At 40.8% G+C, this 20,764-nt stretch overlaps 1 protein-coding gene across 1 annotated transcript in view; it reads left to right on the forward strand.

The window, feature by feature from the left end:
• The window catches only part of bmp5 (bone morphogenetic protein 5), a 39,692-nt gene extending 23,660 nt beyond the window's left edge, over window positions 1-16,032 (forward strand). The window contains exons 3-7 of the mRNA XM_021576472.3: window positions 3,961-4,109; window positions 12,116-12,313; window positions 12,912-12,988; window positions 13,411-13,521; window positions 13,739-16,032. Of these exons, the coding sequence (XP_021432147.2) occupies window positions 3,961-4,109; window positions 12,116-12,313; window positions 12,912-12,988; window positions 13,411-13,521; window positions 13,739-13,888 (685 nt within the window). The 3' untranslated portion in view covers window positions 13,889-16,032. The remainder of the gene's footprint in view (window positions 1-3,960; window positions 4,110-12,115; window positions 12,314-12,911; window positions 12,989-13,410; window positions 13,522-13,738) is intronic.
• The last annotated feature ends 4,732 nt before the right edge of the window (window positions 16,033-20,764 follow it).

The raw sequence follows: 20,764 nt of genomic DNA on the forward strand, positions 1-20,764 counted from the left end.
ATTCTTTTCAAGAATCCGATTTCTTTTCAACTTTTTTCTTAGGAAGACATTTAGGAAAAACCTTAAGAACATTTCCAATAACTTTATTGAGGAATAGCAATTTTTCTTAACTTTATTCTTAAGTCTATAGTTAAGGGGAAAAAATGGCTGTTAAGAAGAAATTTATTCTTAAGAAGGTTTTGTGAATCCTGCCCATGGGTCTTCTTCACATTTTTTTTTCAGAATGTTTTGTGACATCAGACAAAGCCTCTTTCAACCCTTTATACAGTTTGGAAACCGTATGTGGCTTGTCCAGTGTTTGCTGCACAGAGAGAATAACGTGTTGTATCTACAAAACTTCACCTCAGCTCCGTCACAGACTGGTTTTCCCAGGCTGCCTGACTCTACTGAGACCCCTGTCACCATCTGATCCTCCTAAAATGAGGCATGACAACTAATTACCTTGGTATATATTTATACATGACGTTATCCAAGAATATAATCAATGGTTCAATAATTGAAATGACCATCATTCCCAGATCTCAGACTGTAGCTTTAAGTTGCTGTCCTGTGGCTACTGTAGGTCTACCCATCAATTCAAGATGGAACTTTGTATCATTCACTGATATTGTTAATATACTGCAAAATTCACCTGAGCTCTGTAGATTAGTCTTCCCTGACCCATGTCACCATCTGATCCTGCTAAAACATGATGAGCAGTATTGTGTACTGTCTGTGCATCCCGGGGGATGCCTGCAGGACCTGAAAGAGATCATTGCGGTGTGGTCTGCATTTTTCATGCTGCAGGCGGTCAGACAAATTACTTTAGGATGAAAATATTTTTCTTGTCCCACAGATTATTTGGAAACGGTCCTCTTTCTGCTTTGTATGCGTTAGCCTATTGTATTGTATTGTATTAACTTCTTGTTGGCCAGGTGGGACGCTACCGTCCCACCTGGCCAACATCTGGTGAAATTGCAGAGCGCAAAATTCAAAAATACTAAATTCAAATATTTAATATTCTTGAAAATATATGTGTTATAAATCAAAATAAAGCTTAACTTCTTGTTAATCCAGCCGCTGTGTCAGATTTCAAAAAGGCTTTATGGCAAAAGCACACCATGCGATTATCTGAGGACAGCGCCCCGCATAGAAACACATGAAAATTATTTTTCAACCAGGAATGTGCGACACATAAATCAGAAATAGCGATATAAATCATGCCTTACCTTTGAAGATCTTCTTCTGTTGGCACGCCAAGAAACATCATATCGCAGAAACATCACAAATTGTCCTTTTGTTCGATAATGACCTTCTTTATGTCCCAAAAATGTCAATTTATTTGTGGCGCTTGATTCAGAAATACACCGGTTTCAACTCGCCCAACATGCCTACGCAGTATCTAATAAGTTACCTGTAAACTTGGTCCAAAAATTTCAAACAACGTTCCTAATCCAACCTCGGGTAGCCTAAAACGTAAATAATCAATCAAATTTAAGACGGAATAAACGGTTTCTAATACCGGATAAATACAACGTGAAGCGCGCTCCAGTTCACGCGCACCAAAACAGTTGAGTCCACCTGGAGTGACACATACAATGAGTAGGACTACTTCTTCATTTCTCAAAAGAAAAACATTGAACAATTTCTAAAGACTGTTGACATCTAGTGGAAGCCATAGGAACTGCAACCAGGTTCCTAATAATAAGGGTATCCCATAGAAATCCATTGGAAAATCCTATGACCTCAATTGTTTTTTTCCCTGGATGATTTGTCCTCGGGGTTTCGCCTGCCAAATCAGTTATGTTATACTCACAGACATTATTTTAACAGTTTCAGAAACTTTAGAGTATTTTCTATCCAAATCTACCAATTATATGCATATCCTAGCTTCTGGGGCAGAGTAACAAGCAGTTTACTTTGGGCATGCCTTTCATCCGGATGTCAAAATACTGCCCCCTACCCAAGAGAGGTTTAAAAGCACATATTTTTCCACATTACTTACACACTCAGAATATGGTGCTTCAACTTTAGTAGCCTACCTCTCCTAGTTGGGCGTGAGAGTTCAAGTGCATCTAGAATGTGTGGTCTCATTGAAATAGACTAAGCTGCATACATGGGCAGAGAATCACGTGGCTGTTAACTTAAATATGATTAGACTGTAGTTTACCACAGTGTCTGTAAATAAATATTGGTAATGGAACGAAGTGGAGGGTGCTCAACCAACGTGAGTTGAAGTGCAATCCAAAAATATAATCAGCACTGAAAAGAAAAAGGCACAATACGCACCACATTGGTTAGGCTACTATGGTGAGCGAGGGTTGCGCCTTTTCTTTTTCAATAAGCATTGATTACCCATTTATTTGTCAATGCCTGCAAATGGTCCTCCTAAAAGGTAGGCTATATCCTATAGGACTCTGCAAAAAAATAGCAAGTGTCGCTGTCATCATTCTTGCTGCTTCAAGTTCAGTAGCCATACAGTACCTGCGAGATCAGGTGCGATTGTGGTCTCAATTAAATAGAGTAGGCTATAACCTATGCATGGGCAGAGAAGCACTGGGCAGTTATCTTTCCAAGAAAATATACTTCCTAATTAGTTTACTACATTGCCTAGAAATAGGCCTAAATATAGATAACCCATATTTCTTGGTCTGAAAATCTTCCCACTCCTTAAAGGTAGGCCCAAAAATACTGTACATACAAGCAACTGCTGTTATATAGTTATAATAGGGACCTCATATCGCAATCTGACAGACAGCTAGAGGCTAGAGCTGACCTGGCTATGGTAGCTACTAGCTAGTGCAGCTAATTCATTCACCTCAGTCGAGAGAGGATGAAACTTTGGCAAATGTTATATGTCAGTCACACTAGCTAATAGCTCAGCACTGCGAATAAACACTAGTTTTGTTTTATTCTGTTAAGTTAAACAGCAGTTACCTTACCAGCTACATCAGTCAACTAAAGAGTAGCCCGTTTCTGCTCTGCTTGCTTTTACAACTTGGAAAAAAAGTGTAACACACTGACAGCAGCTGCCTCCGTTCAACTCTCTGGTGCTGGTCCAACCAGCCTTCCAGTTCCTTTGCCTTTTACACAGCCTGTCCGCCCCCTCTGTGGTGTCCGGATCGTCCTAAATCCAGCCTGCTGAACACTCCAAACAGCCTAGTGGACCTCTCTGAGGTGTCCACGTCGTCCTAAAGCACACTGTTGCCACTTTTTTGTATCATATTGCAATTATAAAACTGGGGGGGGACAGAAATGTAATTCAGAATGTAAATGATTCCATTAGGTATTTATTGTGGAATTGTTAGATATTACTTGTTATTGCTGCACGGTCAGTACTAGAAGCACAAGCATTTCGCTACACTCGCAATAACATCTGCTAAACACATGATTGTGACCAATAAAATTTTATTAGATTTTATTTGAGTTTGAAATGTAATTTCAGAATGTAGGGACGACATGACCCCCAGTTCCCAGTGAAAGTTGCGTGCCTGTATTTCAGAAGAATTTACTTCAAAATATGGGGCTCAAAGGACAGAGCAAATGGGATCAATAAATGTAACTAGCAAGATACATGTTTGTCAAAGGATGTTTTTGGCTCAGATCTGAGAGAGAAAGATGGAATAAATTGCATCCAGTAGGGATTATTCAATGGTACTTTGTTTCTATAATAATTTCCAATATGGTGTGTCAGGGCCTCCTTAACTGTTCTTCTGCTTCCAAGTCTAAACGACACAGAGGAAGCATGTTCTCTCTTTGTGTGGCCCCGTGCAAGTTTTAACAAAATTAACGTGGAATGACAGGAATTTCATGATTAGTTCCAGAGCTTAAAGAGGAGAGGACGGCCCATCAGTTATATCACCACTGTGCTAAATCTTTTTTATTCAATAAATCAAACTATTACACATAATAATGTATGTGCATTGCTTTGCGTGTCAAGTTATTTTTTATTGATTTTCTATGTATTTTTTTCCTCAACAGGGATGCAGAGACGTTCTTGTTGGATTCCAAAAAGATCAAGGCCTCTGACGGGGGTTGGCTGGTCTTTGATATCACAGCTACCAGTAACCACTGGGTGCTGAATCCACTGCAGAACATGGGTCTGCAGCTCTCTGTTGAAACTATGGATGGTAATGGAAGCATTACTTTTCTTCAGTCTTTGTTGTTGCTGGGAATTACATGTAGAAAAGCAAATGGCAGTTAAACTTTGTAGTTACCCCAAAACTGGTCTTCCAAAGTCACACCCAAGTTCTTTGCCATCTTGTAGGTAGACACAGCTGTCCATAGAGGAGTGGTTAGGTCTTTATTGTCAAGGTTTGAGGTTGTGATGTTGATGTTTACCATGAAGAGATACATACTGTACCATAACCTGTATGTCAGATGAGAGAAGGACAGACAGAGCTGTTTGCCTTCTGCATAGCAAATGTAGGATAAGCCCTGTGAAGAGAAAACAGAGCCCTGTGACTTGGTCGTGGTCTACAGAGAGAACAACAGGGGAGGAGAACTGAGCCCTGGGGGAAGGGGAAAGGGGTCGTGGTCTACAGAGAGAACAACAGGGGAGGAGAACTGAGCCCTGGGGAAAGGGGAAAGGGGTCGTGGTCTACAGAGAGAACAACAGGGGAGGAGAACTGAGCCCTGGGGGAAGGGGAAAGGGGTCGTGGTCTACAGAGAGAACAACAGGGGAGGAGAACTAAGCCCTGGGGAAAGGGGAAAGGGGTTGTGGTCTACAGAGAGAACAACAGGGGAGGAGAACTGAGCCCTGGGGAAAGGGCAAAGGGGTCATGGTCTACAGAGAGAACAACAGGGGAGGAGAACTGAGCCCTGGGGAAAGGGGTCGTGGTCTACAGAGAGAACAACAGGGGAGGAGAACTGAGCCCTGTGGAAAGGGGAAAGGGGTTGTGGTCTACAGAGAGAACAACAGGGGAGGAGAACTGAGCCCTGGGGAAAGGGGAAAGGGGTCGTGGTCTACAGAGAGAACAACAGGGGAGGAGAACTGAGCCCTGGGGAAAGGGGAAAGGGGTCGTGGTCTACAGAGAGAACAACAGGGGAGGAGAACTGAGCCCTGGGGAAAGGGGAAAGGGGGATACCTAGTCAGTTGCACAACTGAATACCTTTAACTGAAATGTGTCTTCCGCATTTAACCCAACACGTGTTGCTTGGCTTCATGGGCTCCCAAGTGGCGCAGTGGTTGAAGGCACTCTTTCTCAGTGCAAAAGATATAACTGTGGTTCAACCCTGGTTCAAATACAGGTTGCATCACATCTGGCTGTGATTGGGAGTGCACAATTGGCCCAGTGTAGTCTGTGTTTGGCTGGGGTAGGCAGTCATTGTAAATAAAAATTTGTTCTTAACTGACTTTCCTAATAAGAAATAAAAGTTAAGGATAGATCCTCTTCATGTGTTTGTGGTGATCATCCTGAGAAGCCCATTCCTCATAGAGGTTAACAATTTTATTTGTATTTACAGATGGCATACATGTTTGTTATTAAGGCACATGAAAGCTCTCATGTTCGAGAACGCAAGTTGCTCTTATCCACAGCAACTTACAGTTTGTGCATTCATCTTAAGATAGCTAGGTAAGACAGCCACATATCACAGTAAAATGTGACTCATTTCAGGCATATGTCGCGGGTCACTACTTCACAGGAGAGCCGTTTGAACGTAAACATTTGCGTTCTTGGCAGAAATTCCTTCTCGAACATGTGAGCTTTCATTTGCCTTAATAACAAACGTGTATGCAATCTGTAAATACAAATAAAATTGTTAAATTACGAGCCTAGTTGGTTGAGCCACAGAAATTGTGAGCAAACCTCCCACTAGCCATGATTGGCTGAGATAATGAGTGGGCTGGACTTGCCGAGAGATGAGTTGGGATTGTTCTGCCATATCAACTCAGCAAAAAAAGAAACGTCCTCTCACCTTCAACAGAATTTATTTTCAGCAAACTTAACGTGTAAATATTTGTATGAACATAACAAGATTCAACAACTGAGACAAACTGAACAAGTTCTACAGACATGTGACTAACAGAAATGGAATAATGTGTCCCTGAACAAAGTTGGGGGGCTAAAAATCAAAAGTAACAGTCAGTATCTGGTGTGGCCACCAGCTGCATTAAGTACCTGTCACGAGAATTATGTTCTCAATGTTCATAAACCCAATTTAATTAATTACTCAGCCTGAAACCCAGAATTTGTAAGAAACTGGTTGAAATGAATCAGACGGAGGCCCAGCTACAATAGTCAGAAAATGTATATACGAGAGCACGCTAGCCTGTTGTACAAAACAATAAATTTTATACTGGCTTTTCACTCACACCTTCACACAAACATATGCACACACATTCACACAAACATATGCACACACATTCACGCAAACATATGCACACACATACATCGACACAAAACAGAAGGTATCCGACGCACATACTGTCTCACTACCCAGCCGACAGAGATTAGGGAGACCTTGTCCTTGAGACGTCCCGTTCTCTCCCAAATCTCTAGTCAGGTCGGCATCAGACAGTCTGTGCTCAAGACGCTATAATAGACATATTGTTTGACTGACTAAAACTACACACATCATTAATTATAACTTTATGATTCTAGTCAATTTCTACAATTATATGGTTTCTGAGTGGAGTATTCTAATCATTCCTTTAAAGCTATAAATTCCATCAACAGTACCGCAGTGCATCTCCTCCTCATGGACTGCAAAAGATTTGCCAGTTCTTGCTGTGATATGTTACCCCACTCTTCCACCAAGGCACCTGCAAGTTCCCGGACATTTTTTGGGGGGGGAATGGCCCTAGCCCTCACCCTCCGATCCAACAGGTCCCATATGTGCTCAAAGGGATTGAGTTCCGGGCTCTTCGCTGGCCATGCAGAACACATTCCTGTCTTGCAGGAAATCACATACAGAACGAGCAGTATGGCTGGTGGCTTCGTCATGCTGGAGGGTCATGTCAGGATGAGCTTTCAGGAAGTGTACCACATGAGCGAGGAGGATGTCTTCCCAGTAATGCACAGCATTGAGATTGCCTGCAATGACAACAAGCTCAGTCCGATGATGCTGTGACACATCGCCCCAGACCAAGTCTGTAACGGCAGATCTTCGTCTGAACAGGAGTAAGGATCGGACCAAGATGCAGCGTGGTAAGTGTTCATGACGATATTTTAATAAAGACAAATGAACACTCGAGCAAAAACAATAAACGATAACGTGAAATCTACAAAAAACGAAACAGTACCGTGTGGTGACAAACACACACACGGAAACAAACACCCTACAAACCAACAGTGAAACCCAGGCTACCTAAGTATGATTCTCAATCAGAGACAACTAACGACACCTGCCTCTGATTGAGAACCATACTAGGCCGAAACAGAAACCATACATAGAAAACCAAACATAGACTGCCCACCCCAACTCACGCCCTGACCATACTAAATAAAGGCAAAACAAAGGAAATAAAGTTCCGAACGTGACAATGACGGACCCTCCACCTCCAAATTGATTCCGCTCCAGAGTGCAGACCTCAGTGTAACGCCTCAGTGTATCACCCCAGATGAGACAAAACCGTGGCTTGTCAGTGAAGAGCACTTTTTGCCAATCCTGTCTGGTCCAGCGACGGTGGGTTTGTGCCCATAGGAGACTTTGTTGCCAGTGATGTCTGGTGAGGAGCTGCCTTACAACAGGCCTACAAGTCCTCAGTCCATTCTCTCTCAGCCTACTGCGGACAGTCTGAACACTGATGGAAGGATTGTGCGTTCCTGGTGTAACTCAGGCAGTTATTGTTGCCATCCTATACCTGTCCTGCAGGTGTGATGTTCGGATGTACCGGTCCTGTGTAGATGTTGTTACATGTGGTCTGCCACTGCGAGGATGATCAGCTGTCCATCCTGTCTCCCTGTAGCGCTGTCTTAGGTGTCTCACAGTACGGACATTACAATTTATAGCCCTGGCCACATCTGCAGTCCTCATGCCTCCTTGCAGCATGCCTAAGGCACGTTCATGCAGATGAGCAAGGACCCTGGGCATCTTTCTTTTGGTGTTTTTAGGAGTCAGTAGAAAGGCCTCATTGGTGCCCTAAATTTTAATAACTTTGAACTTAATTGCCTACCGTTTGTAAGCTGTTAGTGTCTTAACTACACAGGTGCATGTTTATTAATTGCTTATGGTTAATTGAACAAGCATGGGAAACAGTGTTTAAACCCTTTACAGTGAAGATCTGTGAAGTTATTTGGATTTTTACAAATTATCTTTGAAAGACTGAAAATGGGACGTTTCTTTTTTTGCTGAGTTTAGTGCGCTTCTGTCTATTTGAGCTGGTCAATATGTTTAAGTAATCCTGTTCTAGCGTAGTTTTTTAAAAAGTCGATTGTGTATTAAAACTGCATAAGTGTTGCTCTCCACTTTCTGGAGGACTGAGTTTTGAAATCAGTGGAATATAATATGTCTCCGGATTACATTTTCAACCTAAGAGCAACCATGGCATCCGACAGGAGATATTCTAGCTAGCCATATTTTCAGATATTACAAATGTCTCATTTTGACAGAAAGAGCCATCAGAATGTTCAGATCAGCCCTACTAATTGGCCAAAGCATCCGGTGTGCACTCTGAACGCGAAATGCTCTGAATTTACTAACGGACAGTCTGACAACACAGTTGCAGCCACCAATGTTCTGGATAACATAACAGCCTAATTAGCTCTGCTAGGGTGAGTAATGTTCAGTGAGCTGTTCTCTCTCACTTAAGTAGCTAACAAGTTAGCTTCGGTGCTTGACTGCTGATGTTAGTACATTCGGAACAACCCTTAAGAGCTGGGTGGGGCTAAAGCTGAAGAGGGTGTGAATGATGCTGAATGGGTGTAGACAAGAAGGTCTTTGTCCTGGTTTGCTAACTACCTCTCTCAAAGAGTGCAGTGTATAAAATCAGAATATCTGCTGTCTCGGCCACTGCCTGTCACCAAGGTACACCCCAAGGCTCGATCCTAGGCCCCATGCTCTTCTCAATTTACATCAACAACATAGCTCAAGTAGTAGGAAGCTCTCTCATCCAATTATTTGCAGAGGATACAGTCTTATGCTCAGCTGGCCCCTCCCCAGATTTTGTGTTAAATGCTCTACAACGAAGCTTTCTTGGTGTCCAAAAAGCTTTATCTGCCCTTAAAACAAAGGTCCTGTGATTTGGTAAAAAGAAAGCCCCTCTCCCCCCAGGTGTGATTACAACCTCTGAGGGTTTAGAGCTTGAAGTAGTCACCTCATACAAGTACTTGGGAGTATAGCTAGATGGTACACTGTCCTTCTCTCAGCACATATCAAAACTGCAGGCTAAAGTTAAATCTAGACTTGGTTTCCTCTACCGTAATAGCTCCTCTTTCACCCCTGCTGCCAAACTAACCCTGATTCAGATGACCATCCTACCCATGCTAGAATACAGAGATGTAATTCATAGATTGGCAGGTAAGGGTTCTCTCGAGCAGCTGGATGTTCTTTACCATTCGGTCATCAGATTTGCCACCAATGCTGCTTGTAGGACACATCACTCTGTATACCCATCGCAAGACCCACTGGTTGATGCTTATTTATAAAACCCTCTTAGTGCTCACTTCCCCCTATCTGAGATATCTACTGCAGCCCTCATCCTCCACTTAACACACCCGTTCTGCCAGTCACATTCTGTTAAAGGTCCCCAAAGCACACACATCCCTGGGTTTCTCGTCTTTTCAGTTCACTGCAGCTAGCGACTGGAACAAGCTGCAACAAACACTCAAACTGGACAGTTTTATCTCAATCTCTTCATTCAAATACTCAATCATGTACACTCTTACTGACAGATGTGGCTGCTTTGCGTGATGTATTGTTGTCTCTACCTTCTGGCCCTTTGTGCTGTTGTCTTTGCCCAATAATGTTTGTACCCTGTTTTGTGCTGCTACCATGTTGTGCTGCTGCCATGTTGTGTTGCAACCATGTTGTTGTCATATTGTGTTGCTAACATGCTGTGCTGTTATGTGTTGCTGCCATACTATGTTGTTGTCTTAAGTCTCTCTTTATGTAGTGTTGTGTTGTCTCTCTTGTCGTGTTGTGTGTTTTGTCCTATATTTTGATTTAATACATTTTTAATTCCAGCCCCCATCCCCGCAGGAGGCCTTTTGCCTTTTGGTAGGCCGTCAATGCAAATAAGAATTTGTTCTTAACTGACTTGCCTGGTTAAATAAAGGTTAAATAAAAATTACAAAATTACAGCTAAACAACATATACATTTTGTAGCGTTTTGCAAAACAAAATCAAAATATACAGTTGAAGCCGGAAGTTTACATGCACTTAGGTTGGAGTCATTAAAACTCGTTTCTCAACCTCTCCACAAATTTCTTGTTTACAAACTATAGTTTTGGCAAGTCGGTTAGGACATTTACTTTGTGCATGACACAAGTAATTTTCCCAACAATTGTTTACAGACAGATTATTTCACTTATAATTCACTGTCTCAAAATTCCAGTGGGTCACTAAATTGACTGTGCCTTTAAACAGCTTGGAAAAATCCAGAAAATGATGTCATGGCTTTAGAAGCGCTGATAGGCTAATTGACATCATTTGAGTCAATTGGAGGTGTACCTGTGGATGTATTTCAAGGCCTACCTTCAAACTCAGTGCCTCTTTGCTTGACATCATTGGAAAATCAAAAGAAATCAACCGAGATCTCAGAAAAAAATTGCAGACCTCCACAAGTCTGGTTCATCCTTGGGAGCAATTTCCAAATGCCTGAAGGTGCCCCGTTCATCTTTACAAACAATAGTATGCAAGTATAAACACCATGGGACCACACAGCCGTCATAGCGCTCAGGAAGGAGACACATTCTGTCCCCTAGAGATGAACATACTTTGGTGCGGAAAGTGCAAATCAATCCCAGAACAATTGCAAAGGACCGTGTGAAGATGCTGGAGGAAACAGGAACAAAAGTATATATATCCACAGTAAAATGAGTCCTATATCGACATAACCAAAAAGGCCGCTCAGCAAGGAAGAAGCCACTGCTCCAAAACCACCATAAAAAGGCCAGACTATGGTTTGCAACTGCACATGGGGACAAAGATCGTACTTTTTGGAGAAATGTCCTCTGGTCTGATGAAGCAAAAATAGAACTGTTTGGCCATAATGACCATCGTTATGTTTAGAGGAAAAAGGGAGAGGCTAGCAAGCCGAAGAACACCATCCTAACCATGAAGCAAGGGGGTGGCAGCGTCATGTTGTGGGGGTGCTTTGCTGCAGGAGGGAGTGGTGCACTTCACAAAATAGATGGCATCATGAGGTAGGAAAATTATGTGGATATATTGCAGTAACATCTCAAGACATCAGTCAGGAAGTTAAAGCTTGGTCGCAAATGGGTCTTCCAAATGGGCAATGACCCAAAGCATACTTACAAAGTTCTGGCGAAATGGCTTAAGGACAACAAAGTCAAGGTATTGGAGTGGCCATCACAAAACCCTGACCTCAATCCTATAGAAAATTTGTGGGCAGAACTGAAAAAGCGTACGCCAGAAAGGAGGCCTACAATACTCAGTTACACCAGCTCTGTCAAGAGGAATGGGCCAAAATTCCCCCAACTTATTGTTGGAAGCGTGTGGAAGGCTACCCGAAACATTTGACCCAAGTTAAACTATTTAAAGGCAATGCTACCAAATACAAATTGAGTGTATGTAAACTTCTGACCCACTTCGAATGTGATCGAAAGAAATAAAAGCTGAAATAAATCATTCTCTCTACTATTATTCTGACATTTCACATTCTTAAAATAAAGTGGTGATACTAACTGACCTAAGACAGGGATTTTTTTACTAAGATTAAATGTCAGGAATTGTGAAAAACTGAGTTCAAATGTATTTGGCTAAGGAGTATGTAAACTTCTAACTTCAACTATACATTTAAAATCTATGAATGAAACATCTGAGAACAGTAATATTTTACACACACATGAAAGTATCCATATGCAATCCTAAAAACACAAATGTGAAGGATTGGTGGATATTGCCTTTTGGAAATAAACTCTTATGTTGTGCCCCGATCATTGCATTTGATTGGATAGGAACGTAAGTGTGCTTCTGTTTGCTGCTATTCACACTGCTTGTTGTTTTAAAGGACGGAGTATCAACATGAAGTCTGCTGGCATCGTTGGTAGGAATGGACCACAATCCAAACAGCCGTTCCTAGTCTCATTCTTCAAGGCCAGTGAGGTATTGCTGCGCTCTGTCAGGGCCGCTGGTGGAAAGAAAAAGAATCACAATCGTAACAAATCAGGTGGTCAACAGGAATCATCACAGGCACCGAAAAGTGGAGGTGGGCATATTAAAGGATCATAATTGTTATGTCTACCCTCCAGGATGTTATGTCTACTCAAGCAGCTTCTTGTTGCCAATTAGCCTTGTTTTGGCAGTTACACGTGTACTATAGATCCATATAAAACACATAGCTTTTCAAAATAATAAACCTACCTGCTGAATCTTTTACCCTTCCTTCAACTAAGGATGGTCCATGGATATTAACATGTAACGCTCACCTTATATAAATACTCTAGCTAAAGTACACAAAACGTCCCCAATGACCCTCAATAAATGAGTTTAATTTGGCTGTCATTTTATAGAAGTCTATGTGCACTTGCTTCAGCTCCACAGCTGTTTAGAACTGATGTGGTTCAGTGCGTTAGGGACACCCAGTCAACACCCTTTCAGTGGCCTCTTTACTGTAATAACTAGAAATGAGTTGGTGCTGCCATTTGCTGTTAACAGTTTGTTAACATTTCACTAATCATTTTCTATTTTCCTATTGTCCAAAATAATAATAGTGCTCACAGGTGCTCAATAAAATAAAATAAAAGCCTAATGATGCATGAAAAACCGGTAAACTTGCAGATTAATTTAATGTTTATTGTTTTCAGATCATAACACCAGTGAACAGAAACAAGCCTGCAAGAAGCATGAACTTTACGTCAGCTTCCGAGACTTAGGATGGCAGGTAAGGAAGATGGAATACCATTTCAACCTTACCATGTCTATTCTACACTGTCATAAGCATGTCAGAGCAGAAGGCACATAGGCTGCATTTAGACAGGCAGCCCAATTCAGACCAATTATTTTCCTTCTCCAATAATTGGTATTCTGACCAATAACATCAGCTCTTTTTCATGGCTGATTTGATTGGTCAAAAGACCAATTAGTAAAAAAAAATATGAGAATCATAACATGTGTGTTACATGTGTGTGTTTGTAAAAACACCTCTTTTAGTTTCAACACTATTATTTAGGGTATACAACGCAGTGCACGAGAAACAGACAGATGACTGACTAAAGAAAACACATGAAGTGTGAATGAAGTGTCTTCAATATTCAATGAGGAGCACGTTCAGGCTTATTTTGTCTTTTTTCATTCTATTTGAAGGACTGGATTATTGCACCTGAAGGCTATGCTGCTTTTTACTGCGATGGGGAATGTTCTTTTCCACTCAATGCACATATGAATGCGACAAATCACGCCATTGTGCAAACTCTGGTAAGTGCAAAGCCTCAAAATTTACTTATTTGAATTCATATTGAATTTCTTTAACAATATGGTGATAATTATTCCCTCACCATATAGATTTTATGAGCTTCTCAAACTGCTGCTTTGATGCTATCTCCTTTCTATACTCAGTCCTTTCTTTCTTTCTTTCTTTCTTTCAGACATTTTCATTTATATTTGACTCAGTCCTTTCTGTTCACTTCCACAGGTCCATCTGATGTTCCCTGACAATGTGCCAAAGCCATGCTGTGCACCGACCAAGCTGAACGCTATATCTGTGCTTTACTTTGATGACAGCTCAAATGTCATCCTCAAGAAATACAGAAACATGGTTGTCAGGTCATGTGGTTGCCATTAACGGGCAAGCAGCGTTATATTTCACATATGTGGTATTGCTGAAAAAGTACAATATCGATTTAGATAGGTTGGAGGTGTGATGTACAGTATTATGTATATATTAGTTGTATTTACTTATTTATTTCCCCTATTTTTGTGGTAACACTCAACATTGTACAATGAATATGACTTAGAATATGAAATTAGAGTGCATGTATATTAGACATCACTTGGCACTCTCTCCTATAGGCCATATCAAACATATACAGATACGTTGTTATAGTTGTAGTTGTTGTACATCTTAGCAAAAGGAAACTTCTCGATCCAATATGGATCTATTGGACGTATTGTTATTGAATACGGTCCAACTAAGGATACACATTTTACCAACATGGTTCTTCGGCTGTCCCCATAGGAGAACCATTTGAAGAGACCCTTTTCTTCCCAGGTAGAACCTTTTGGGGTTCCATATAGAAGCCTTTCCACATACGGTTCTACATTGAACCCAAAATGGTGCTTCTATGGGGACGGCGGAAGAACCGTTTTGGAACCCCGTTTTCTAAGAGTGTATAGCACTGTTTTTTAAACTGTTACATTACATTTCATTTTCAAACCATTGTTTTAAACCATTCTAACCACTCCAAAAAGATTTACAAGATGCCGCTACAGTAAAATGAGGTAAAATCTTATGACACAGCAGTTGAAAATAGTTTGCGTAGCTACAGTATCTTACCTAGAAATAGTGTCAATTATTGCATCGACATTGTATTATGAAGCACATTATAACCTTTACTAGCCTATGCAACTTGCAAAAAAATGTATTTGATTTATCCATCAGATGTGTTAAAGCAGAATCCGTATTGATGTCATTGACTGAGTAAGAGCCTGGCACAACATAAATCACATTAAAGGTATGACATAAAAGAGCAAAGGAAGTATTTCAAATAGGTCCCCTTGAATAACACTCTGGAGTTTTTCCTCCAGGCTTGAAGTTAATCGTATTTACACTGTGCACAGGCTTCAGTCTATCATGAAAATGGGTTTGGAAAAACGTGTGGTTGTTTATACGGTATCCTTAGACTTCTGGCTATAAAATATATGTATATATCATGTTTTATATCAAATAAGTTCTGCTGAAAGGTACTTCCTCTATGCCAAAGTATCCCATAGCTACATTCTGTTGAATACATATTTCCAGAGCATTCACTGAAAAAACATGAGGACTGGCATGCTATATTCTCAGACCCTTGAAATGTCATAGTTCAATAACAGTAGGAACATATGAAAATTAGGCAAAAGTTGTGCAGTAGCTCTCTTAAAAGTACTTTATGGCCAGTATATATTTTCATATTTTACATATTCGATACGTAATGGATGAAACATCCCTAACGTGCTGACTAGACCGGCCACGTTGTGTGCGCGGGTGTTGCAAAATAAATGTACACATCATGTACACGTTATTCAATCATTTCATCCAAACTGCTTGCATGTGTCAACGATCGTCTGCATAGCCAGAACTTGGTTCCATGTCCTGCCTCTCCCATCTACTCTTTTGTTTTCGTGACCATACTAACCCACATGGGTGATTGAATAATTAACAAGGAGAGATAAATCAAAGAAAACTGACAAACTGACAACAAAATTAATTGTCGGAGTAGACGACACACAATTTTGTATGACTCAAAATAGGACAAAATTCTACAAAGATCCAGCAAAAAAATAGGACCTTTTGGCATTTCAGATAAAATAGCAAGCCAATGTTTATCTCCCAGGACAAATTAGCTAGCAACAGCAAGCTAGCTAAATGTCCGTGAATGTTTCATTTGTGTTTCAACTTGTCCCCAAATGAATATAGTTGGTTCACAGTTGGTTTTGGTATTTTAACCTGCGTGTCATGAACGCATATGGCGGAGATAAACAAAATCTAAATGCACAGGATGGCGCACGCGGATGCATGCTTGGGACAGGTTTGGTCAAGGTGTGAGAAAATACATTGTTTGCCCAATTGTGGTTATATCACTGTTATTTTTGTATTATTATTGATGTTATATTATTATTGTCGTGTTGTTATGCTTCATAGTCATTTGAGTAATATATGTTGGGGAAAAATACAGGTTACTGTATTGTTAGTGTTGTTTACATATTATTAAATGATCTTTTTGAAAATATTGCTTCCAAATACTTTCAATTTATTATTAACTCAACCAATACGTATTAAAAAATAAACAGACAATTTACATCCCTTAAAAGATGTTCAGTTTAAACATGAAAATAACCATTTTCCCCACCCCACAAAGGCTTAAAACACCAATCCCACCTTAAAGAAACTCCATTGACAAACACTCTCTTTTGTCCTCCAGCTGCAGGCCTTCAGGTTTTTCAAATCCAAGTTGTCTTCGTGTATTAGTGTTTGGAATTCTATGGATGTTTTATGCACTGTTGCCGGACTACCGTCTGAGATTTATAAATGTTTGACAAGTATGATATAAACATAGGGGTCCACCCAGGGAGCCTGTACATCTGCTGCGTAGTGACAGACTGCTAGTGTTTAGTTGTTTTGTGAGCTTCAGCAGAACTCTCTCCTGACTCCTGACAGGGAGGATTACACCATCATATTGTTGCTGTGTGTGGTGATCTATAGTCACTAGGCACCAAAGAGGCATCCCTCCTATTTTGGAGAATATAAAATAAATGTACGGGTTAGACCATACATTGACCAAATGTTTTACTGCTACATTATTGTTTAATGCAAAGTATATGAGTAGCATCAGGGTTTGAATTACGGTGGTGTGATCACAATGGTTGTTATGCTTTTTTCGTCTCTGCTAGCACTTAATCATGAGTCCCGCCAAGCAGCTGTTGGTAAAGCACCGTTGTGCATGGGGTTTCCATAGAGAAGTGACCTTTTAAATCAACTAGCTAGGAAATCCACGCTATTAGAACGACAACTGCCAAGAGGGAGAATATCTAAATGGATTCAGTTTTCTCTGTGACACACAAACACTTTGGAGACACAATTCAGTTCAAGACAGTTCTACTTACTTTTTTGACCACTGACATTGCCTCCTATCCTTCGAGATAAAAAGAGAAGCAATGATATTTGCCATAGTTGCTATTCCAGCTCCCACTTGGCTCAAATGGGATGAAGAACAGATAGTTAACCATTGAGGAATTTGTCCCTAATAACCACTAACACACCAAGAGTAGGATTCAGTCAAACTTCTTGTTTATGCAATATACATAAACAGTAGCGGTGCATGGGTAAAATCACTGAGGAAGCCAGGCCAGAAAAAAAGCCATATTACAACCTTTTTGTTGTGATATTTGCATTGTTTGCTCTATAACCTGTTATGCCTTGCCACTGTGACATATAGGCCTAAGGCCCAGACAATAAGAAGACAGTGGCAGAATAAATTCAACTACACCTTTGTTTCATTACAAAACCGGGGAGCAACATTCGTCCTGTGAAGTCCACAAAGCACAGTTACATCACCTACAGCATAGTCAAGCAAGTTAATGTTTCCAACATTTTCGGACTACCGAATAACTGATGATTTAGAACCACGGAGAGTTACCACAATATATGTTTTCCTAGGCTACCTAGCTCAAATGCTTGCTCACTAGCCTGACTTCCTTTCATGGGCAATGATGAGCCAGTTAGTTAATGTTAGCCTACTACATCTAGCAGCATATTGAACTACCATCCTCAGGCCATGGGCACAATATTAATTAATGGTTGGATCAGAATCGACGTTATAATCATTGGCCAGTATGGATAATTACGTCCAAATCCGTGTCTCCATCCATGGCTAATTTCACAGTTGAGCTCACTCAGTTTAGCTCAATGTTGATTGGCTTTTATTACTTTTATGTTTTTATCAACAGAGGCCAAATGCTCTCTGGCTTCCTTTGCATTCAATTCTGCAGGCGGCAACAATGTCATACTCTTTTTGACCAGACAGCATGGGCTACACATACAGAGACAGAGAGAGGGGCACTGTTTCGCTTGCTCAGATGCTTTCTCCGGTGAGATTCAGTCTCTTGCGAATTGAATCAAAATTATGAAACACAGAGAGACGAAAGGTACATTATTTTATATAGTTTTTTTTCCGTTAATTTTTGGGGGAAGCCTGGGTTCCCTTGGCATCCATGAATAAACGCCACTGTACATAAAGTACATTTTTTTTGTTTATAGAGTAGCCTAGCAACAGGGAGCCTAGCAGTTAGAGAGGCGAGCAAGCAACCGGAGGGTTGCAAGATTGAATCCCGGGTCTGATGGGAAAAATCTGTCGGGAAGTGAGTTGGCAACCGGAGGGTTGCTGGTATCAAATCATAGATGCCATTGCGGCATGTTGTGCCCTTGAGCAAGGCACTTAAAACCCAACAACAACTGCTCCACGACAACAACAACAGCCCCCCGCGCCAACCTTTCCAACCTGAGTGTGTATGTGTGTCTTTCTTCCATTGGATCTTGCGTGTACAAATAAGGTGATATTGTGTACAAATAAAGGGATATTGTATATGAATAAGGTGATCTTGTGTACAAATAAAGTGATCTTGTGTATGAATAAGGTGATCATGTGTATGAATACAGTGATCTTGTGAATGAATAAGGTGATCTTGTGTATGAGTAAGGTGATCTTGTGTATGAATAAGGTGATCTTGTGTATGAATAAGGTGATCATGTGTACGAAAAAAGTGATCTTGTGTATGAATAAGGTGATCTTGTGTATGAATAAAGTGATATTAATCTACTTCTCATGCACATTTTATTCTGAAAGCTGTAAGCATCTACCTATGAAATGAGCAGGCTTAAGTCGAATCAGAAGAAGGTTCTATCAACAGGAGCATGTGTTGTCCTAACTAATGCAATATCTCACCATAGCAGCTCATTTATGAAATGAGAGCAGGGACCTGGGATGAATAGCTCTTGCATTCACCCCTGGTCTAACAAATCAGTCCAAGTAGGGCTTCCTGAAGTCCTTTGGTTGCCCAGGGATGTTCAGTACACTTGGAAAGGTAGATAACCAAAGGGATTAGGTTAAAGATGAATATTTATTTACACAACTGTATTGACCTTCACCAAACACAGGACATGTATTCAGCTATACTTTTTCTTCCCTCAGTCACCCCCTTTTTTTTTTTTTTCCAAATGGCAGAACATTGAGTGACTATATTTCACTTAATTTAAAGCAGTGACCAGTCTACCCAGATGTTATGTGTGCTCCCATCGTAAAGTGTTGATGTTCAATGAATAGAAGAGGCCACCTGCTAACTTAACTCTTGGCGTGGAGGATGATTTGCATTCCTGTGGCCTGTTGCCTGGCATGATTACTTCTAGCACTTACAATCCCATCTACTGTTTAATATCATGGATTCTTTCCAATCCAGCTACATTTCTCCCTCTCTATAACGTACGGGGCTAGCATGAATAAACTCATACTTTCAGGAACTCTCAGCAAGTATAGAGGCCTCTTAGCGTAAACCCCCTGACCACATGAAAGGAGTTGCAATACTGAGGGCAGATTGATACACTGCCTCCTTCCCCTCGGGAGGGCCTCCTGCTGAATTACAGCCCACAGTGAGTCAGAGGTGCTCTGAATCCCATCACATCAACAGCCCCTTACTTCTGAGGCACACCACAAAATGGCTGCTCTGAAAACAGCAGTAAAACAACCCATGACAATCCGCTAAAGTTTGTGTAGGGTGTTTTTCTTTCTTTCTCTCTTTTTATCTTTCTTTCTCTCTTTCTTTCGTTCTTTATGTCTTTCTTTGCTTGAGTGTTACTAGTTTTTGTACCTTGAACAGATGTATTTTTTATTTTAGCAAGTACTATTATGTATTTTTTTGTAGTATTCTTTATTTATTCAGAGAAAACTCCTTGAGACCATGGTCTCTTTCCCAAGGGTGGTCTCATCACAACAATACTTGTATTTAATTATTTATTTATTTTAATTTTAGCTTTATTTAACCAGGTAGGCTAGTTGAGAAAAAGTTCTCATTTGAAACTGCGACCTGGCCAAGATAAAGCAAAGCAGTGTAAAACAGACAACAACACAGAGTTACATATGGAGTAAAAAATAAACAAGCCAATGACACAAACAAGTCAATGACACAGTAGAGAAAAGAAAGTCTATATACAGTGTGTGCAAAAGGCATGAGGAGGTAGGCAATAAATAGGCTATAGGAGCGAATAATTACAATTTAGCAGATTAACACTGGAGTGATAAATGAACAGATGATGATGTGCAAGTAGAGATACTGGTGTGCAAAAGAGCAGAAAATTAAATTAAATAAAAACAGTATGGGGATGAGGTAGGTAGATTGGGTGGGCTACTTACAGATGGACTATGTACAGCTGCAGTGATCAGTTAGCTGCTCAGATAGTTGATGTTTAAAGTTGGTGAGGGAAATAAAAGTCTCCAACTTCAGCGATTTTTGCAATTCGTTCCAGTCACTGGCAGCAGAGAACTGGAAGGAAAGGCAGTCAAATGAGGTGTTGCTTTGGGGATTATCAGTGAGATACACCTGCTGGAACGTATGGGTGTTGTTATCGTGACCAGTGAACTGAGATAAGGCGGAGATTTACCTAACACAGACTTATAGATGACCTGGAGCCAGTGGGTCTGGCGACGAATATGTAGCGAGGGCCAGCCGACTAGAGCATACAGGTCGCAGAGGTGGGTGGTATAAGGCGATTTGGTAACAAAATGAATGGCACTGTGATAGACTGCATCCAGTTTGCTGAGTAGAGTGGTGGAAGCTATTTTGTAGATGACATCGCCGAAGTCGAGGATCGGTAGGATAGTCAGTTGTACTAGGGTAAGTTTGGCGGCGTGAGTGAAGGAGGCTTTGTTGTGAAATAGAAAGCCGATTCTAGATATGATTTTGGATTGGA

Source organism: Oncorhynchus mykiss, chromosome 20 (assembly GCF_057628025.1).
Source record: "Oncorhynchus mykiss isolate SJ-2025 chromosome 20, ASM5762802v1, whole genome shotgun sequence".
Classification (NCBI taxonomy): Eukaryota; Metazoa; Chordata; class Actinopteri; order Salmoniformes; family Salmonidae; genus Oncorhynchus; species Oncorhynchus mykiss.